The sequence below is a fragment of the Agelaius phoeniceus genome, chromosome 19 (genome assembly GCF_051311805.1).
Source record: "Agelaius phoeniceus isolate bAgePho1 chromosome 19, bAgePho1.hap1, whole genome shotgun sequence".
Taxonomy (NCBI): domain Eukaryota; kingdom Metazoa; phylum Chordata; class Aves; order Passeriformes; family Icteridae; genus Agelaius; species Agelaius phoeniceus.
Window position 1 is genome coordinate 12,867,577 of NC_135283.1, and position 16,631 is coordinate 12,884,207.

The 16,631-nt window shown below is 52.3% G+C and overlaps 1 protein-coding gene across 4 annotated transcripts in view; it reads right to left on the reverse strand.

The window, feature by feature from the left end:
• Positions 1-16,631, reverse strand: part of RPTOR (regulatory associated protein of MTOR complex 1) — a 113,741-nt gene that overhangs the window by 65,664 nt on the left and 31,446 nt on the right. For all 4 annotated transcript variants that reach the window (XM_077188157.1, XM_054645004.2, XM_077188156.1 and 1 more), the window contains exons 6-9: positions 15,291-15,466; positions 9,936-9,995; positions 5,068-5,168; positions 4,057-4,201 (exon numbers count right to left, since the gene is read on the reverse strand). In XM_077188157.1, coding sequence (XP_077044272.1) covers positions 4,057-4,201; positions 5,068-5,168; positions 9,936-9,995; positions 15,291-15,466 — 482 coding nt within the window. The remainder of the gene's footprint in view (positions 1-4,056; positions 4,202-5,067; positions 5,169-9,935; positions 9,996-15,290; positions 15,467-16,631) is intronic.

Consider the following 16,631-nt stretch of genomic DNA (forward strand, 5'->3'; position numbering starts at 1 on the left):
GTATTTGCAGTACATTATGACTCCTTTCAACCCAAATTTCATGGCCTGCAAACACACCACGGTGTTTCTATTAGGGATGGGTTGTAGCTCTTCCAAAGCATAATTAAGGCACTTGGGGTTTAATATATGACCTGTGTTAGGAAATATTTCCAAACACATTATTAGGTCTTTTCAGAGGCCGTGAATAAAAGCAGCTGGCAGCAGCAGTAATGCACAAACCCTAATCCATCACAGCACAGATCAAGGTGCTGACAGAGCTCTGTGCTCAGGCACCACAGACAGAGCCACTCTCAGCTGCACAGCACAGCCAATCAATGGATATTAATATTAATGTTAATATTAATCCTGCATTAGGGCCCTGCAGCGAGGGCAGCACACAGACACAGCCCCAGGGGAAGGGGCTGAGCAGCACAGCTCAGCAAGCCAAGAAAAGCAGGAAAAGCAGAAATAAGGTGTCAGATTGTGTCTGAGGGGCACAGCCACAGAGATCAGCTCTCCTGACTCAAAGCACACTGCCCTGCTCGGTGAAGGGAGGAGTCTGACAGCTCCTGGGTCAAACATCCCCTCAAAAAAGGGGAATTCTCACTTTTCCTCAAGTTCCAGCTGAAAAGGATACTCCCAAATGAATTGGCCAGAACACCAGCTTGAAGGGTTGAGTTTTTGAAAAGGCAGAGCAGCTCCCACCTGCAGCAGCTGTGTTACAGCTGTGCCAGATGCCAGCTCAGAGCCAGCCCTGAGTGTTCCCCTCAGTGTCACCTGGGGACCCCTCCACAGCAGAGATGGGCGAAGCAAAGGTTGATTTGGTGCCCCAGAGGGGGCAGTGGGAATCATCCAGGAGGTGAAAACTGAAGCTCAAGGATGAGGGACTGTTTGCAGAGCTGCTCCCACCACGTGCAGGCCTCGTCACAGCAGCCAGGCTTGCTCCCCAAATAATGCCTGGGGATCAAAACTCTGGGGAAAGTCTGGACAAAACACCCATCAGAAAACCCTGCTGGATCAGAGCCACAGAGCTGGGTTCCACAGGAGGCCCCCAAGCCCCTGGCTGGAGTTTGATCCTTTGCAGCACCCTGTGGCCAACTCCCCTGCCCTCACCCATCACCCAGCTCACCCAAACTGTAAAATGGGTCTGCAGCTTTCAGAAAAGGCATCCATTAGAAATTCCTGAGTGAAAGGTGATAGACAAGTAATTATTTTTAGAAAATATTTCAAGGAGCCCTAAATTAGTTTCTAAATCTGTCCTTACTAAAAGTTCCTAATAACCACTGAGCCACCTCGGACAAAAGTGGAATTTTCCCCTTTGCTGGATTTGCTGCAACCTGCACGTTTTTTGGAGGGCACTGAATAAAGTGTGTCAGTTCCCTGCTCCCTTGCTCTCTACCTCACCAGTGTTGAGGATTCACGTGGAAAAGAGCTCTTTGTGTCCTGTTCTTATGGAATTTCTCCTGGCAAATCCTACAAAGCAGCAGCAAAGGTGCTGTGCTCTGAGGGGCTTCACAAAGGTGTCTCCAGCACCATCCTGCAGCTTCCCAAAGGAATTTCCAGCACCACTCTGCTCCAAAACCACACTATGAGCCAAGAAAATGTGTTTGTAGACCCCACTGTGCTGCCATGTGAGTCTGAGAGAGATAAAAAGTGGGATCCAGGAGCTCCCAGTTTCATTCCTGTGGCTCATGGATGGCAACACCAACTCAAGTCAGGCCATATTCCCACAGGAAACCAGAAACACAGGCTTTTAATAGGCTGGCAATAAGAATGAATTATGTCCCTATAAGGAACAGAAAATATAGATTTTTAATATGCTGGCAAAAAAGCAAGCCATAAATAACTCCAGAAATTTACTGGTTTAATTTTGAAACTCCTGCACCAGCGTGTCCTACCCTGCTGCACTTGCAGAGTGCAGCTGATGGCTGGAGCTCTGCCACGTCCAGCAGCAGCTCAGAGTCACCAGGGTGGCTTTTCCTGGCCTGCCCTGGCTGTGCCAGCCCTGGGTGGCACTGGCAGAGCAGCCCATCCCAGTCACAAATGCCCAAAGCTCCTCAGGAGCTGCTGACCCAGAGCACTCAGGGTTCATTGTCTGCATGTCCCAGCACTCAGAATGTTCAGCTGCTGGCAGCTCCAGCCAGAGGCTCCCCAGCTTCCTCCAGGATTTCAATATTTAAAGCAGCTCTGCGGGACCTGCAAATGCCTCCTTGGTGTTTGCTGCACCTGCAAAGGCTCCTGGGGCTCCCTGCTGCCAGCCTGGCCCCATTCCCTGCAGAAACCATGGAATCATGGAATGTTTGGATTGGAAGGGACCTCAAGGCTCAGCTGATGCCATGGCAGGGACAGGTGCCACTGTCCCAGGCTGCCCTGAGAATCTGAGCTCCTCAGAGCTGCTGTCAGAGCTGCACTCATTCACCACCACCCTCTGTGCTCACCTTCCTGCACATCTGTATGGAGCAAACCCATTAAAAAGCTCCTGCAAGTGCAGGCTGAGCCTCCCAGGGCCTTTACCTGTCACTCCCTCAGCCTTTGGCAAGGCTCTGCTCTGTCCCCCAGGACCCCCTCAGTGCCACTGCCCCCCTCTGTACCTGGCCCTGTTTGGTGCTGCTCTATTGATCACAGTGAGCCAGAAAATAAAAGCCAGAATTTTGGTTATTACTGTTATTATTATTATTTTTTTTTTTACTATAATTGCTTGTGGGACATTGGTTTGATAGGCAGAACTGCATTTAAGAGCTTTTTGATAACTGTGCCACCTCCATTTCCGTGAATCATCTTAAAAGCAACAGTAAAAGTAGAGGAACTCTAGAGCAGGAATTTCTCCTACTGCAGCAACACAAGCTAAGGATCCTGCCCACCCCACACAATCCCTGGGGAGAACCAAGGCAGAGGATGAGCCATTTCTGTGGTGTTTGAGTGAGAGCTGCCAGGGCTGGAGGGCAGCTCCTGCAGCACAGAATTACAGGATCACTGTGCAGAATTACAGGATCCCAGAGCAGGAGCAGCTTTGGGGATGGGCTTTAGCTGCCAAAGCTGTTCCACCCTGATCCACTGACTAACCTGCCACATTCACATTCTCTGGAAAATCCCTTTGCCCAGGAATTGTCTCCTGGGAAGCTGAGAAGCCTCAGAGAAAAGGAAAACAATTTTGATCTCATTTGCTTCTCCTGTGTTTTGCTGCTCTGGAATGTGTTTGGAGATTGTTCACCCACAGGTGATTGTTCCATTGGATTCTCTTGGGAGTTGTTTTCACTCTTTGTCCAATCAGGGCCAAGCTGTGTCAGGACTCTGGAGAGAGTCACGAGTTTTCATTATTATCTTTTTATCCTTCTGTAAGTATCCTTTCTGTATTCTTTAGTATAGTTTATTTTATTTTATTTATTATTTCATGATACTATATTAGATTAAAGAATCCTATTCTATAATATAATATAATATATTAAAGAATAGTATTCTTTAATATAGTATCATAAAATAATATTATTATTGAATATAATATAATATCATTATATATAGTGTATATATATGGTATTCTTTAATATAATATAGTATCATGAAATAATATGATTCTTTAATATAATGTTGTATATCTATATATATACTAGATATATAGTATTCTTTAATATAATATAGTATCATTAAATATATTATTCTTTAATATAGTATAGTATCATAAAATAATATGATTCTTTAATATAATGTTGTATATCTATATATATACTAGATATATATATATACACTAGATAATATATATATATATAGTAGATATATATATATATATATATATATATATATATATATATACACACTAGATTATATATATAGTATTCTGTAATATAATATAGTATCATAAACCAATGAATTAGCCTTCTGAGCACACGGAGTCAGACCCACATTCCTTCCTTGGTCTGGGGGGAACCCAAACACCGTCCTGCCCCAGGCAAGCCCTGCACAGATCCAGGTGCAACCTTGGCATGGTGTGGGCAGGAGGAGACCCTGACGTGTCCCCGTGGGCAGGGACAGCTGCCACCACCCCAGGGTGGCCCTGCAGGCCCAGGGAAGCCCAGCACTCACCACATGGCGTGCATGTAGGTGGGGGGCAGCCTGGGGCTGCTCACGGGCGTGCAGTTGTAGGACCTCATGATCCTCTCTGCCAGCAGAAAGTTCCGGAACAAGCTGGCCACCAGCAGGTCCTGCCGGAAGAGCTTCTGGAACAGATCTGAGAGAGATGGCAGCAGTCAGCACGGGCATTGTGTGAAAAGGGTTCAGGACACAAAACCACGGGAACGCTTCGTTGCGGTCAGGAGGAATCCCCAGCAGCTCTGCAGGGATGGGACCACAACCAGGAAAGGGAAATTGTGCCTGCAGAGCTCCCTCAGACACCATGGCTACTCCATCCTACATTAACAGTCAAACAGTTCCTACCTTGGGCTCTTTTTTGCCTTTTCTGGATCAAATTCCCATTTTGGTGTCTCATTTCAGCTCATCCTAAGTTTTTGGAAAATTACTGAGGGAGAACAGGACCTCTGTGTACTGTTTAATCAAGAACTATCCATCTGTTAACTGGCAGTGTGATGTGCTCATGAGAAGCCAAAATGAATCCTAAAAGATAGCAAATGTGCTCTCTTCTACAGGGCAGAGAAGAATTGATGCTGTGTGAGCATTAGGAAGAGCAGGGTTGGAGAACTGTTTACAAATTTGGCTGCTTGTGCTCCAGAAGTACCAATTCAGAGCACAACAGGGGTGGAGAAACGAGGGATGAAGTTACTCATGGGAAACAAAACTGCCTTACCAGCAAAGAGGGGGAAAAAAGCCTTTGTTCATGCTACTAACCAAGGCTGGAAGAAAACAGATTGCTCTGTACAAATTCAGTAAGAAAGAGAATTATACAAGCTACAACAATTGTGTTAGCACAGAAAAACCCTTTCTGGGTTCTAATCATCAGGTCTCTGCAATGCTCTGGTAAAAGGAACAAAACAAACTAGCTTTCAGCTCCATCCTGATCTGGTCTTCCAGTTTAATTTTCTCCTCACTTCAGCCTCTCATGGATGTGACTCCTCACCCCCCTCCCCGGCCCAGCCTCACCTCTGGGCAGGACGTTCCAGGCAATGGTGTCTGTGATGGCTGTGAAGATCCAGTTCAGCTCCCCCAGGGGGGTTCTCCTGTCATTCAGCCTCCCAGGAATCCTACAAGTGGGGGATAAAACCCTTCATGAGACCCCTGCTATTGTGCCTTTGTCCTCATGAAGAAGTATCAGCAACAGGATGAGGAAGTTTCAGAAACGTGCAGCAACCTGCTAAGACATCCTGTGGATTTATTCCCCATTTAACCCAATTCCCTTTCTGTGACAGCTTTTAAATATCAGAAGTATCAGCACCAACACAGGAAGCCTTTCTGTGGCCACTCGCTCCTCTGGCACGTGCAGCAGCACCATTCCCATGTATACACACAGTTCTAAACCAGCCAGAAATTCCCATCTTATGCAAAATTCCTGTCTGTCTGGGTAGCAGAGGAGAAGCAGAGATCTCTGTGCAGTGTTTGCTAATGGAGCCCCGCAGCGAGCGCGGGGAACGCGAGGCCACGGAGGCTCTGCTGAGGATTCCCTGTCAATATTTGCATTGCAGAACACCCTCTGCAGCAGAGCTCAGCTCCCCGAGCCAGGGGGGCTTCCCTGGGATGCAAGGGGATCCCTGCTGAGCCTCCCCAGCCAGCCAGACTCTGCCTTGCAGCCTGTGATGGCAAATGGCACGGCAGCTTTATCTCCAGGAGAATTTCCCCATGGAAAGGGCGGCCAGGCCTTGGCAGGAGCTGCCAGGGGGGTTTGGAGCGTCCATCCCTGCCCAAGGAAGGGCTGGATGTGGCACTCTGGGCTGGGGACAAGGTTGGGCTCGGTGAGGTCTCAGAGGTCTCTCCCAGTCCCAAAGGTTCTGTGTGACACCTCCGGGCCTGGCCAGAGCTGCTCAGACAGGAGCCACAGAGCCCCTGTGCCCAGAGAGGGGCCCACATGCAAAGCCCAGGCTGATCCAGGTGTGCCATGCCCGGGCTGGGGAAGCTCTGAGGAAGACAAAGGCAGGGAGGCAGCGCTGCAGAGAGTGCGGGTGTGAGCACAGCGTTGCCATGAAAACCATCCCTGGAGCAGCAGCCTCCCTCTGCACTGCCCACAGGCTCTGCCTGCCCTGCCTGAGCCCCTGGCACACAGGAGCCCCTCCAGCACAGCCCCCCTGAGAGAGAGCACAGGGCAAACTCCTGGGACACAGCACCCCAGGGCTCTGGGGCACAGCAGCCCTGACACCAGGGCCAGGAGCTCCCTCTGGGGCACAGAAACCATCACTGAGACACAGAAACCACCCCTGGGGCACAGAAACCACCCCTCTGGGGCACAGAAACCACCCCTCTGGGACACAGAAACCACCCCTCTGGGACACAGAAACCACCCCTCTGGGACACAGAAACCACCCCTCTGGGACACAGAAACCACCCCTCTGGGACACAGAAACCAGCCCTGGGACACTGAAACCGCCCCTGTGGGACACAGAAACCACCCCTGGGGCACAGAAACCAGCCCTGGGGCACAGAAACCACCCCTCTGGGGCACAGAAACCACCCCTCTGGGACACAGAAACCACCCCTCTGGGACACAGAAACCACCCCTCTGGGACACAGAAACCACCCCTCTGGGACACAGAGACCACCCCTCTGGGACACAGAAACCAGCCCTGGGACACTGAAACCGCCCCTGTGGGACACAGAAACCACCCCTGGGGCACAGAAACCAGCCCTGGGGCACTGAAACCAGCCCTGGGGCACTGAAACCAGCCCTCTGGGACACAGAAACCGCCCCTCTGGGACACAGAAACCACCCCTCTGGGACTCAGAAACCGCCCCTCTGGGACACAGAAACCACCCCTGGGGCACAGAAACCACCCCTGGGGCACAGAAACCACCCCTCTGGGACACAGAAACCGCCCCTCTGGGACACAGAAACCGCCCCTCTGGGACACAGAAACCGCCCCTCTGGGACACAGAAACCACCCCTGGGGCACAGAAACCACCCCTCTGGGACACAGAAACCAGCCCTCTGGGACACTGAAACCAGCCCTCTGGGACACAGAAACCGCCCCTCTGGGACACAGAAACCGCCCCTCTGGGACACAGAAACCGCCCCTCTGGGACTCAGAAACCACCCCTCTGGGACACAGAAACCAGCCCTCTGGGACACAGAAACCGCCCCTGTGGGACACAGAAACCACCCCTGTGGGGCACAGAAACCACCCCTGTGGGGCACAGAAACCACCCCTGTGGGGCACAGAAACCACCCCTGTGGGGCACAGAAACCACCCCTGGGACTCAGAAACCCCCCCTGGGGCACAGAAACCGCCCCTCTGGGACACAGAAACCAGCCCTCTGGGACACAGAAACCACCCCTCTGGGACACAGAAACCACCCCTCTGGGACACAGAAACCAGCCCTCTGGGACACAGAAACCAGCCCTCTGGGGCACAGAAACCGCCCCTGTGGGACACAGAAACCGCCCCTGTGGGGCACAGAAACCAGCCCTCTGGGACACAGAAACCGCCCCTCTGGGGCACAGAAACCGCCCCTCTGGGGCACAGAAACCGCCCCTCTGGGGCACAGAAACCGCCCCTCTGGGGCACAGAAACCGCCCCTGGGACACAGAAACCGCCCCTGGGGCACAGAAACCGCCCCTGTGGGACACAGAAACCGCCCCTGTGGGACACTGAAACCACCCCTGGGGCACAGAAACCACCCCTGTGGGACACAGAAACCACCCCTGTGGGACACAGAAACCACCCCTGGGACACTGAAACCACCCCTGGGACACCTTCCACTGAGATTTCCACAAGGGGCTGGAACTGCCAAAGCCAGGTGCAAAGGCAAACCATGAATTATCATCTTGCACTATAAATAATAAACAGACATTAAAACATGAGCAATTTCCAGCCCCTGACATTTGATAATGCTTCAAGTGGAAACAAACATTAATTTTAGTTTCACATTTGTTATTCGTGGTGACTTTTATGGATGTGGTGCTGGTGCACAACAGCCTGGAGCAGGCTCTGCTCCTGCCACAGCAGGACCTTCCCCACGTGGTGACATCCAGAGGGGCCCTTTGTCACCAGCCCCAGGGACAGAGACCTGAGCTGGGGCCCAGGCACAGCCACAGACCCTCCTGAGCAGCCCCACAGGAGCAGGAACAGCTCTCAAGGCTTTGGTTGCTTTCCCCTTCTCGGGGGTTTTTGTTTAGAATTCCCTCCTTCTGCGCTATGGCCCCAGGCTGAAAACCCCAGGAATGCCACAGACCATTCCTGCTGCCCTGGGGGGGGATTTTGGGAGAGGGGAGCCCAGTGCAGCAACAGAGATTAAAGCATCTTGTACATCCCCAATCCTTGGCACCCAGCTTTGGATTCCCATTGCCAGGGATCCATTCCCACAAACCATTCCTTGGGTTTTTCCCAAACTTTCTGAAAGCAGAACAAAGCCCAGCCCGTGTCACTCAGCAGCCACACCTCCAGCACAGATGATCTGAAGCCTTGGGATCAAAGAGAAAAGTGCCCCCAAGGCAGGAGGAACATGGACAGAGATGCTGCCAACAAAAGCCTCATCAGGTGGCAGCCAGAAGTTCCCAAATTCCCAACAATCCACCAAAACTCCTTTGTATTTTGCTGTCTGGCTCCAGCAAAGATTTTTATTTCTAAGCTAAGGCATTGTTTGGCTCCATCTCAGAAGATCTGTGATGGAAATGCACATCAGGACCCACCCCACGTTCCCTCATCAGGACATGGGCTGAGCCTGGATAATTGGAAATTGGAGCCCTTCAGAGAAGGTGCAGCTTCATTTAGCCTCAAAGTCTGCAGCTTAATTGCAATATAAACTCCTTCCCCAGTTTTAAAGACAACTGAATTATAAATTACAATATACACATAGGCAATCCAGGAATTATTCCAGCTCTGTCTCAAGACTGTAATAAAAATCTGTGTTTTCCATAATTGATAGAAGGAGCAGAGGAAGATGATGAGGTTTAAATATTTGATATCCACAGGAAGCTGCTGCTGGCACACACGTGTGCTGTGGCACAGACAGACCAAGAGCCTGAACAAAAACCCATTTCTGCCAGGAAACCTTTATTCAAAGAGGATTTAAGATCCAAGTGCTCTGTGAGGCTGAGTCAGAGCTGCCTCAGACCTTCAGTGACCTCACCACGTCTCTGATTAGAGACACTCTTGTAGCAATTGTAAATTAATTAACTTACCACAGCCATTGTTTATGCAGTGGCCTGAGGTGTCCTGAGTCTCCTCCTCAGCCCCAAACCTGTGCACTCCTCTGGCACTCGGCCCCAAGGAGGTTTTCCTTCCTGCTTTCCATCTCCTCGAGGCCACAAGAAACCCAAAGCCCAGCACCATTTCCCCAGAGCTTTCAGAGGAAGCAACACCCAGTGGTGAATCCTCTCCCTGAAAACCTCTCTGACAGCTCCTCTGAGACAGGGCTTGTCTCTGCTCTGTCAGTTGTAAACTGTATTTTTATTTTGCTCCAATGAGTGCCCCTGAGATGCAGCTTTATACAGATAATCACTCACTCTCCCCAGCTGAGAGGACAGAACCAATTTTTCCCATATAAAATTAACACAATTAAAACCCTCAACACTGCTGCTGAACCTGGCTAACCCAACACACCTCTGTGGAAGGGCTGGCAGCACTGAGAGGCTTTTTGAACCTCAGCTGATTGCAAACATGCCAAAATGGCTGAGGAAATGGGAGCTGCTGTGAGCTCACCCCATTGCTGATCAGGGTGCCCTCGGCAGCTCCGCTCCCCCACACTGTGCAGCCCTCTCTGAGCACCAGGGAGCTCAGGGAAGAATTTACACTTCTCACACCCAGATTTCTGCTCCCCGGAGCCCTTCCAGGACACACCAGTACACACAAAGCTTGACTTACTTCTCTATTAAATCCAGCGTGACTCCTGGCACCAGCCTGACGCTCTTCTGCATGCAGAACCTGGGGAGAGACAATAAAACAGAGCACGCTAATTGAGTGCTTAATGACCAGGCTCTGTGGGGAGGAGGCAGGAGGAGGGCTCTGCACTGCACTGCTTCTGCTTTTAAAATGCTCTTTGGGCAGGGAACCTCAGCACGGTGTGATCAGAGCCGAGCCAGGCCTCGGCATTTGTCACCCATTTGTCACCCTGCTGATTCTGGGGCCGTTTCCATCGCCAGGTGTCACAACTGGGCCACTGTAGCTGTCAGGGTGACAAGTGTAACAGCAGACAGGGGGAAAAGGGCTCCCAGCATCCAGCACAGCCCCTGGGAGCTGCAGGACAGAGCAGGGAGGCTGTGGTTGTGCTGCTGGGATAGTGCTCAGCTCTGGGAGCTGCAGGACAGAGCAGGGAGGGTTGTGGTGCTGCTGGAATAGTGCTCAGCTCTGGGAACAGCAGGACAGAGCAGGGAGGCTGTGGCTGTGCTGCTGGAATAGTGCTCAGCTCTGGGAACAGCAGGACAGAGCAGGGAGGCTGTGGCTGTGCTGCTGGGGTAGTGCTCAGCTCTGGGAGCTGCAGGACAGAGCAGAGAGGCTGTGGTTGTGCTGCTGGGGTAATGCTCAGCTCTGGGAACAGCAGGACAGAGCAGAGAGGCTGTGGCTGTGCTACTGGGGTAATGCTCAGCTCTGGGAGCAGCAGGACAGAGCAGGGAGGCTGTGGTTGTGCTGCTGGGATAGTGCTCAGCTCTGGGAACAGCAGGACAGAGCAGGGAGGCTGTGGCTGTGCTGCTGGGGTAATGCTCAGCTCTGGGAGCAGCAGGACAGAGCAGGGAGGCTGTGGTTGTGCTGCTGGGATAGTGCTCAGCTCTGGGAACAGCAGGACAGAGCAGGGAGGCTGTGGCTGTGCTGCTGGGGTAATGCTCAGCTCTGGGAGCAGCAGGACAGAGCAGGGAGGCTGTGGTTGAGCTGCTGGGATAGTGCTCAGCTCTGGGAGCAGCAGGACAGAGCAGGAAGGGTTGTGGTGCTGCTGGAATAGTGCTCAGCTCTGGGAGCTGCAGGACAGAGCAGGGAGGCTGTGGCTGTGCTGCTGGGGTAATGCTCAGCTCTGGGAACAGCAGGACAGAGCAGGGAGGCTGTGGTTGTGCTGCTGGGGTAATGCTCAGCTCTGGGAGCTGCAGGACAGAGCAGGGAGGCTGTGGCTGTGCTGCTGGGGTAGTGCTCAGCCTTGCCTGGGGCTTCCCTGGGATTAGGGCACGGAGGGCAGGGATGGGAGGAACACGTCAGGTTCAGACACCTCTGTTATGCCATTAAAAAACTGCTGACTCCATTTCCTCAGCCTTACAAATCCCACTACTCCAGGAACAGCAGCCCTGGAAATGCAGTCCTGTCAGCAGTGCCTGGAAAATCCCCAGAGCTGCTCAAGCAGAGTGTGTGGGAAGGGGGGAGCTGCCCCCTCCTCCAGCCCTCCTGGGAGCACAGGGCAGCAGCAGGAACACGGCTCCAGGATGGAAACCCAGCAATTCCAGCTTGGAATGGCTTCCTCTGACAGCTCCAGGATGGAAACCCAGCAAATGCAGCTTGGAATGGCTTCCTCTGACAGCCCCACATCCCCAGCCCCTCAGGAACCCCCTCCCTGCTGTTTCAGGAGGAATGTGCCCCTCAGTGCATCTCATTTCCCCCACTCTGGGGACACCAAGGGCCCAGCTGCCCAGCACTCCCATCTCCCCCATCTCACCAGAGCTACATTATCCATGTCCAAAGGGTTTCTCCCCAGATCAAGGGGAGAACAATTACTTATTAAAAACAAGACATGCAGAGCTCATTTCTGAGATCCTGAGCACCTCTCCAGTTTCCCTGTGGCATCCCCTGCCTGAGGGGCATCCACTGGAGCTCAGCACTGGGACAGGCTCTGGGAAGCTCCTGGTCCCCAGGCTGTTCTCCTGATGTGTGTGTCATCCAGCAGAAAGAGAAGCCATAAAGATCCCAGGAACCTGCAGTGGGATCCCTGTGCAATCTGCTGAAATATAAAATTCTTATGACAATGCATTACAGAGCCATGCAGGGGAAATCCCTCCTAAACAGCCCCAGGCAGAGTCAGGCTGGCAGAGCCAGGTCTCTGGATGAGGCTGGAGAGTTTAACCCTTCTGGTGGTGCCTGGAAGGACCACGAGAGCAGCACAGCTCTGCAGGGCGACATCTGCTGCCCCCAAAGCAAGGTGGTGGCCCTGGAGTGTCCCAGGCCAGCTTGGATAGAGCTTGGAGCACCCCAGGACAGTGGAAAGTGCTGATATTCCCAAATTAGAGAAGATAAACCTCAAAGACTAGGTTGGAGAGGACTTGGAGCAGCCTGGGGCAGTGGAAGGTGCTGATATTCCCAAATCAGAGATGATAAACCTCAAAGACCAGGTTGGACAGGGCTTGGGGCAGCCTGGGGCAGTGGGAGGTGTCCCTGCCCATGGCAGGGGGTGGCACTGGATGGGCTTTCAGGTCCCTCCCAGCCCAAACCCAGAAATGCAGGAAATGGTGCTCAGTATCATGGGAATATTCTGAAACCCAGCATAGTTTGTCTAAACCAATGTGGGACACGGGATTGGCTGAGCTGACCCCAAAACCTCAAGCAGAAATGCAAACTGAATACATATGGGGAAGCCCCACAAAACACCTTCAACAGAGCAGCAGCAGGCACAGCTCTGGTCCTTCCTGGTGCCCTTCCCATGCTGGCTGTGCCTTCTGGAGGACAAGGTGCTCATCTCCAACTCCCCAGGCTGAGCAGCCCCCCAGGGCTCTGCTCCTTTCCCTTTGGGGTTTTCCAGCCCTTTCCAGGATCCCACCCCTCTGTATGGCCGGACCTCACAGCCCCCAGGCCCTGGATGAGCTCAGCGTGTGGCTCAGCTCGTTGTCACCTTCCAGGAGCGATGGCACATGAGTCAGCCCTGAGCTCAGCCTCCAGGGAGCTGCCTGTGCTCCGGAGCCCCTGAGGCAGAGCTGCAAACGCTCCTCACCACCCCTGCCTGCCTCCCGGCAGCCGGATCCGGCAGGATTAACAATCCCTGCAGCTTAGCTGCCAGCCTGCCTCACCCGGAGCTTTTTATAGCTGCAGATCCGTGCGGGACACGTCAGCGGCCGCCACACACACAAGGACAATGAGCATCCACAGGGCCAAGGCACCCTCCAGGCTCCTGGAACCGCAGCCTGGCACCAGCAGCTCCCTGCCCCACATCCCAAGGGCTTGGCTGACCTGTGCTTCTCCTCCCAGCAGCAGCTTCACTTCCCCTGGAATTACACAGAAGTGGCTGCAGCTGCAGCCCCAGCTGATGAGGGATTTTGTCCTTCAGTGACTTTGCTACGGAGAACAACATGGGATGGATAAACGTTTATCCAAGCTTCCATTTGCCCATAAATTCCCTGTATGAAACCTCATTAGAGTGCCAGTCTGGAGCTGCACAAATGTTGTATTTCAAAAGCAGTTCCACAGGGTTCTGGGTCAGCTTCAGGAAAAGGGCTGAGATGAAGGAAAAGGGAAGTTTTAATGGCAAAGGTCTCTGTGTTGATTTTTGGTTAACAGCTTTAGGACATCAACACAGCTTGGCTCGAACTCTCAGAATGCAGCAGAGGGTCTGGTTTTGCATTTGTTGTGTTTAACATCAGTAAAAACCAATGATCCACAGCAGCACTTATTATTTACAGGATTGCATGGATAAAACCACACCTGCAACAATGCCAATCAACACGAGGTTATGCTCCTTTTGTGTTTCTTTTGTGGGAACACAAAAGGAGCATAACCTTCATCAGAGAACGAAATTCCTGAGAGTGCAGTGAACACCACACAATCACTGCATTGGAAACAGGAGGAAATTCTTCACTACCCAGGAGCTCCCTTGGCACCTTCCAGCTGAGGCTGAGGTGTTTAAACCCTTGCCCTGAGCAGTTTTACAAACACCTTTCCTGTCAAACACCCTGAGACAGCTCAGAGGATCTCCCATGCTCGTGCAGGTGTGGCCTGTGCAGACCCTGCCCTGCTCAGCCCCTCAGCCACGTTCCCATGGAGATGAGGAACAGGAAATTCCTGAGCAGATCACAGTATCCCAAAAAAACCTTTCTTAGCATATCTAACAAACAAAACCCACCAGAAAACCTCTCCTATAGACTTCTCACACCCAAGCCAGAGCCTGGCCACAGGAACTCGCTCAGTTTGCTGCTGATGTGAAACAGAAAGGGTTTAAAGAATTGTGATTTATTACAAATATCCCCAAAGGGCAGTGAGTAACTCTTGGAGCTGTGGTGACAATTTCTGACCACCACCTGCAGTGTCTGTGGGCTTCTGTCTGTTCAAACCCTGCCCAGCAAATGCCCTGGAGTTTTTCCATTCTGGACCAGGCACAAACTTGAGAGGAGCAGCTGGAAGGGCCTCTGGGAATGGAACCTCTGGGAATGGAACCTCTGAGCTCTGGGGGCTCCACTCTCAGGTCCCTGGTGTTGGGTGAGCTCTGCTCTTGGAAAGCTCCTGCTCTCTGGAGCAGCCTTTTCTAACTTCCTGCCTAATTAACTTGGGCTGTCATTCCAGAACATCTTTCCCTGGTTTATCACTCCCTTCCTCTCACTCCAGCACTGTTTAGAGCTACTGCATTATTTACAGCAACTGCAATATTTGGAATGTGATTTGTGCAAAGGACAGTTTGCAGAGAGCTGTATTGCACTGTGTACCATCCCTGCTCTCTGAGGAAGCAAATATTTAATTCCCAGATCAGTAACCCCCTTAATCTGAGCAAACCTAGATATTGAGCTGGAAGCTAAAACACAATAAGTAGAAGATAACAATATTTTCACCTTTCTAGCTCTCATTAATAAGCCTCTGTCCCCAGTGCCCAGTTCAAACCCTGCTGTTCAATATTGCAGGGTTGCTCTGGGTCAGGAGCAGCTTTGGGGCTCCCCAAGCCCAGGCAGGGGCAGGGGGAGCTTTTAGGAGCAGCTTTGGGGCTCCCCAAGCCCAGGCAGGGGCAGGGGCAGCTTTTAGGAGCAGCTTTGGGGCTCCCCAAGCCCAGGCAGGGGCAGGGGAGCTTTTAGGAGCAGCTTTGGGGCTCCCCAAGCCCAGGCAGGGGCAGGAGGAGTTTTTAGGAGCAGCTTTGGGGCTCCCCAAGCCCAGGCAGGGGCAGGGGGAGCTTTTAGGAGCAGCTTTGGGGCTCCCCAAGCCCAGGCAGGGGCAGGGGCAGCTTTTAGGAGCAGCTTTGGGGCTCCCCAAGCCCAGGCAGGGGCAGGGGAGCTTTTAGGAGCAGCTTTGGGGCTCCCCAAGCCCAGGCAGGGGCAGGGGGCCCTCACTCACCAGCGCAGGGCGATCTTGATGGGGGTGGTGAGGCAGGAGGTGAACAGGTCTGCAGGCAGGTCTGGGATCATGGGCAGCAGCTCGTTGGCCTCACAGGCTGCCAGCTGGATGCAGTTCTTCATGGAGGGGGGCAGAGGCATCTGGGCAAGGGGGTGGTTGGGGTTGATGGCAGCCACCTGTGGAGAACAAGGCAATGCCCCAGAGGGGAGGCAGGGAGGGTCAGGAAACACCCCAGGGAGAGGGGCCAGTGCGGCAGCACCAGCACAGCTTTCATCACATCTCAGTAACAGCACTCAACTAAATCCAGAGCCAGTCCAGAAATACCCCATAGGCCAGACCTCAGTCTGTAAAATGCCCTACAGACCAACATTCCCATTTTCCAAAAGCACAGGGATTCTCCTATGTAAGATTTTGACTAAGAATATGATCTTTGAGACTCATGATTCAGGGAGTGAAAACAATTTATCTTCCCAGCACCTTTCCGAACCAGGTAAACAAAGTGAACTTCAGTCACCAAAGTTTCTTTCTAACATTTTGCATTTTTTTTCATTAGGGCAAGATATGGAATCAGGAGGTGAGAATCCCTCAGGCAGATTAAAGGAAGAGCAAACTCCTCTGATCTGCTTGCAGGGAAATGGGGAACAATTATCCTGATCACTCTGGCAGCCCCTCTGGAGCATGAGTTGCAGCTTTGCTTCACTCTTCATGAATTTGAACAATTGGATAATTTATAATTTTCCAAATGAATTCCCCTCCACGCTCTCGTGCCGCCGTGAGCACTCTGCTGTCTGTTAGCAGGGCTCTGCTCTCTATTCCCCACGAGCAGCAGCCTCAGTCAGGCACCAGGAGTTAATGAAATCTAAGGACAGAATGAAAAGCAGACACATAACCCTGCAAGTATTTTCATAACCAAATTAACTGGCAGTGTTAACCTGCGCTGCAGTACTAAAGCAGCTGTCCCATGGAGCCTCACATATTCCACAGGATGATAAATCCCAGAGAAGATGGAATGGAATGTTTGTTGGAATAAAGACTTTGTCACTTGTGCTCATCCTCCTCCCTTGGCTGGACTTGCAGAGGTTTTCCTGCACAAACTCCACCTGAGCAGTGGATCTGCCTCACAGAGATGTCCCTGGGGCTGCTCCCCCCTCAGCAGCCTCCAAGTCCTCCTGGGGCTCGGCACCAGCCAAGGGCAAAAGGAGCTTGGTGAAGGCAGCAGGGCAAGGGAAGGTGAAGCCAGACCTGCTCAGCCTGCTGGGGAGCAGAATGAGAAACCAAACCCACAGTGCTGGAGAGAGCATTGGATCAACAAAGGACAAAACACCCCAGAAATATCCCAGT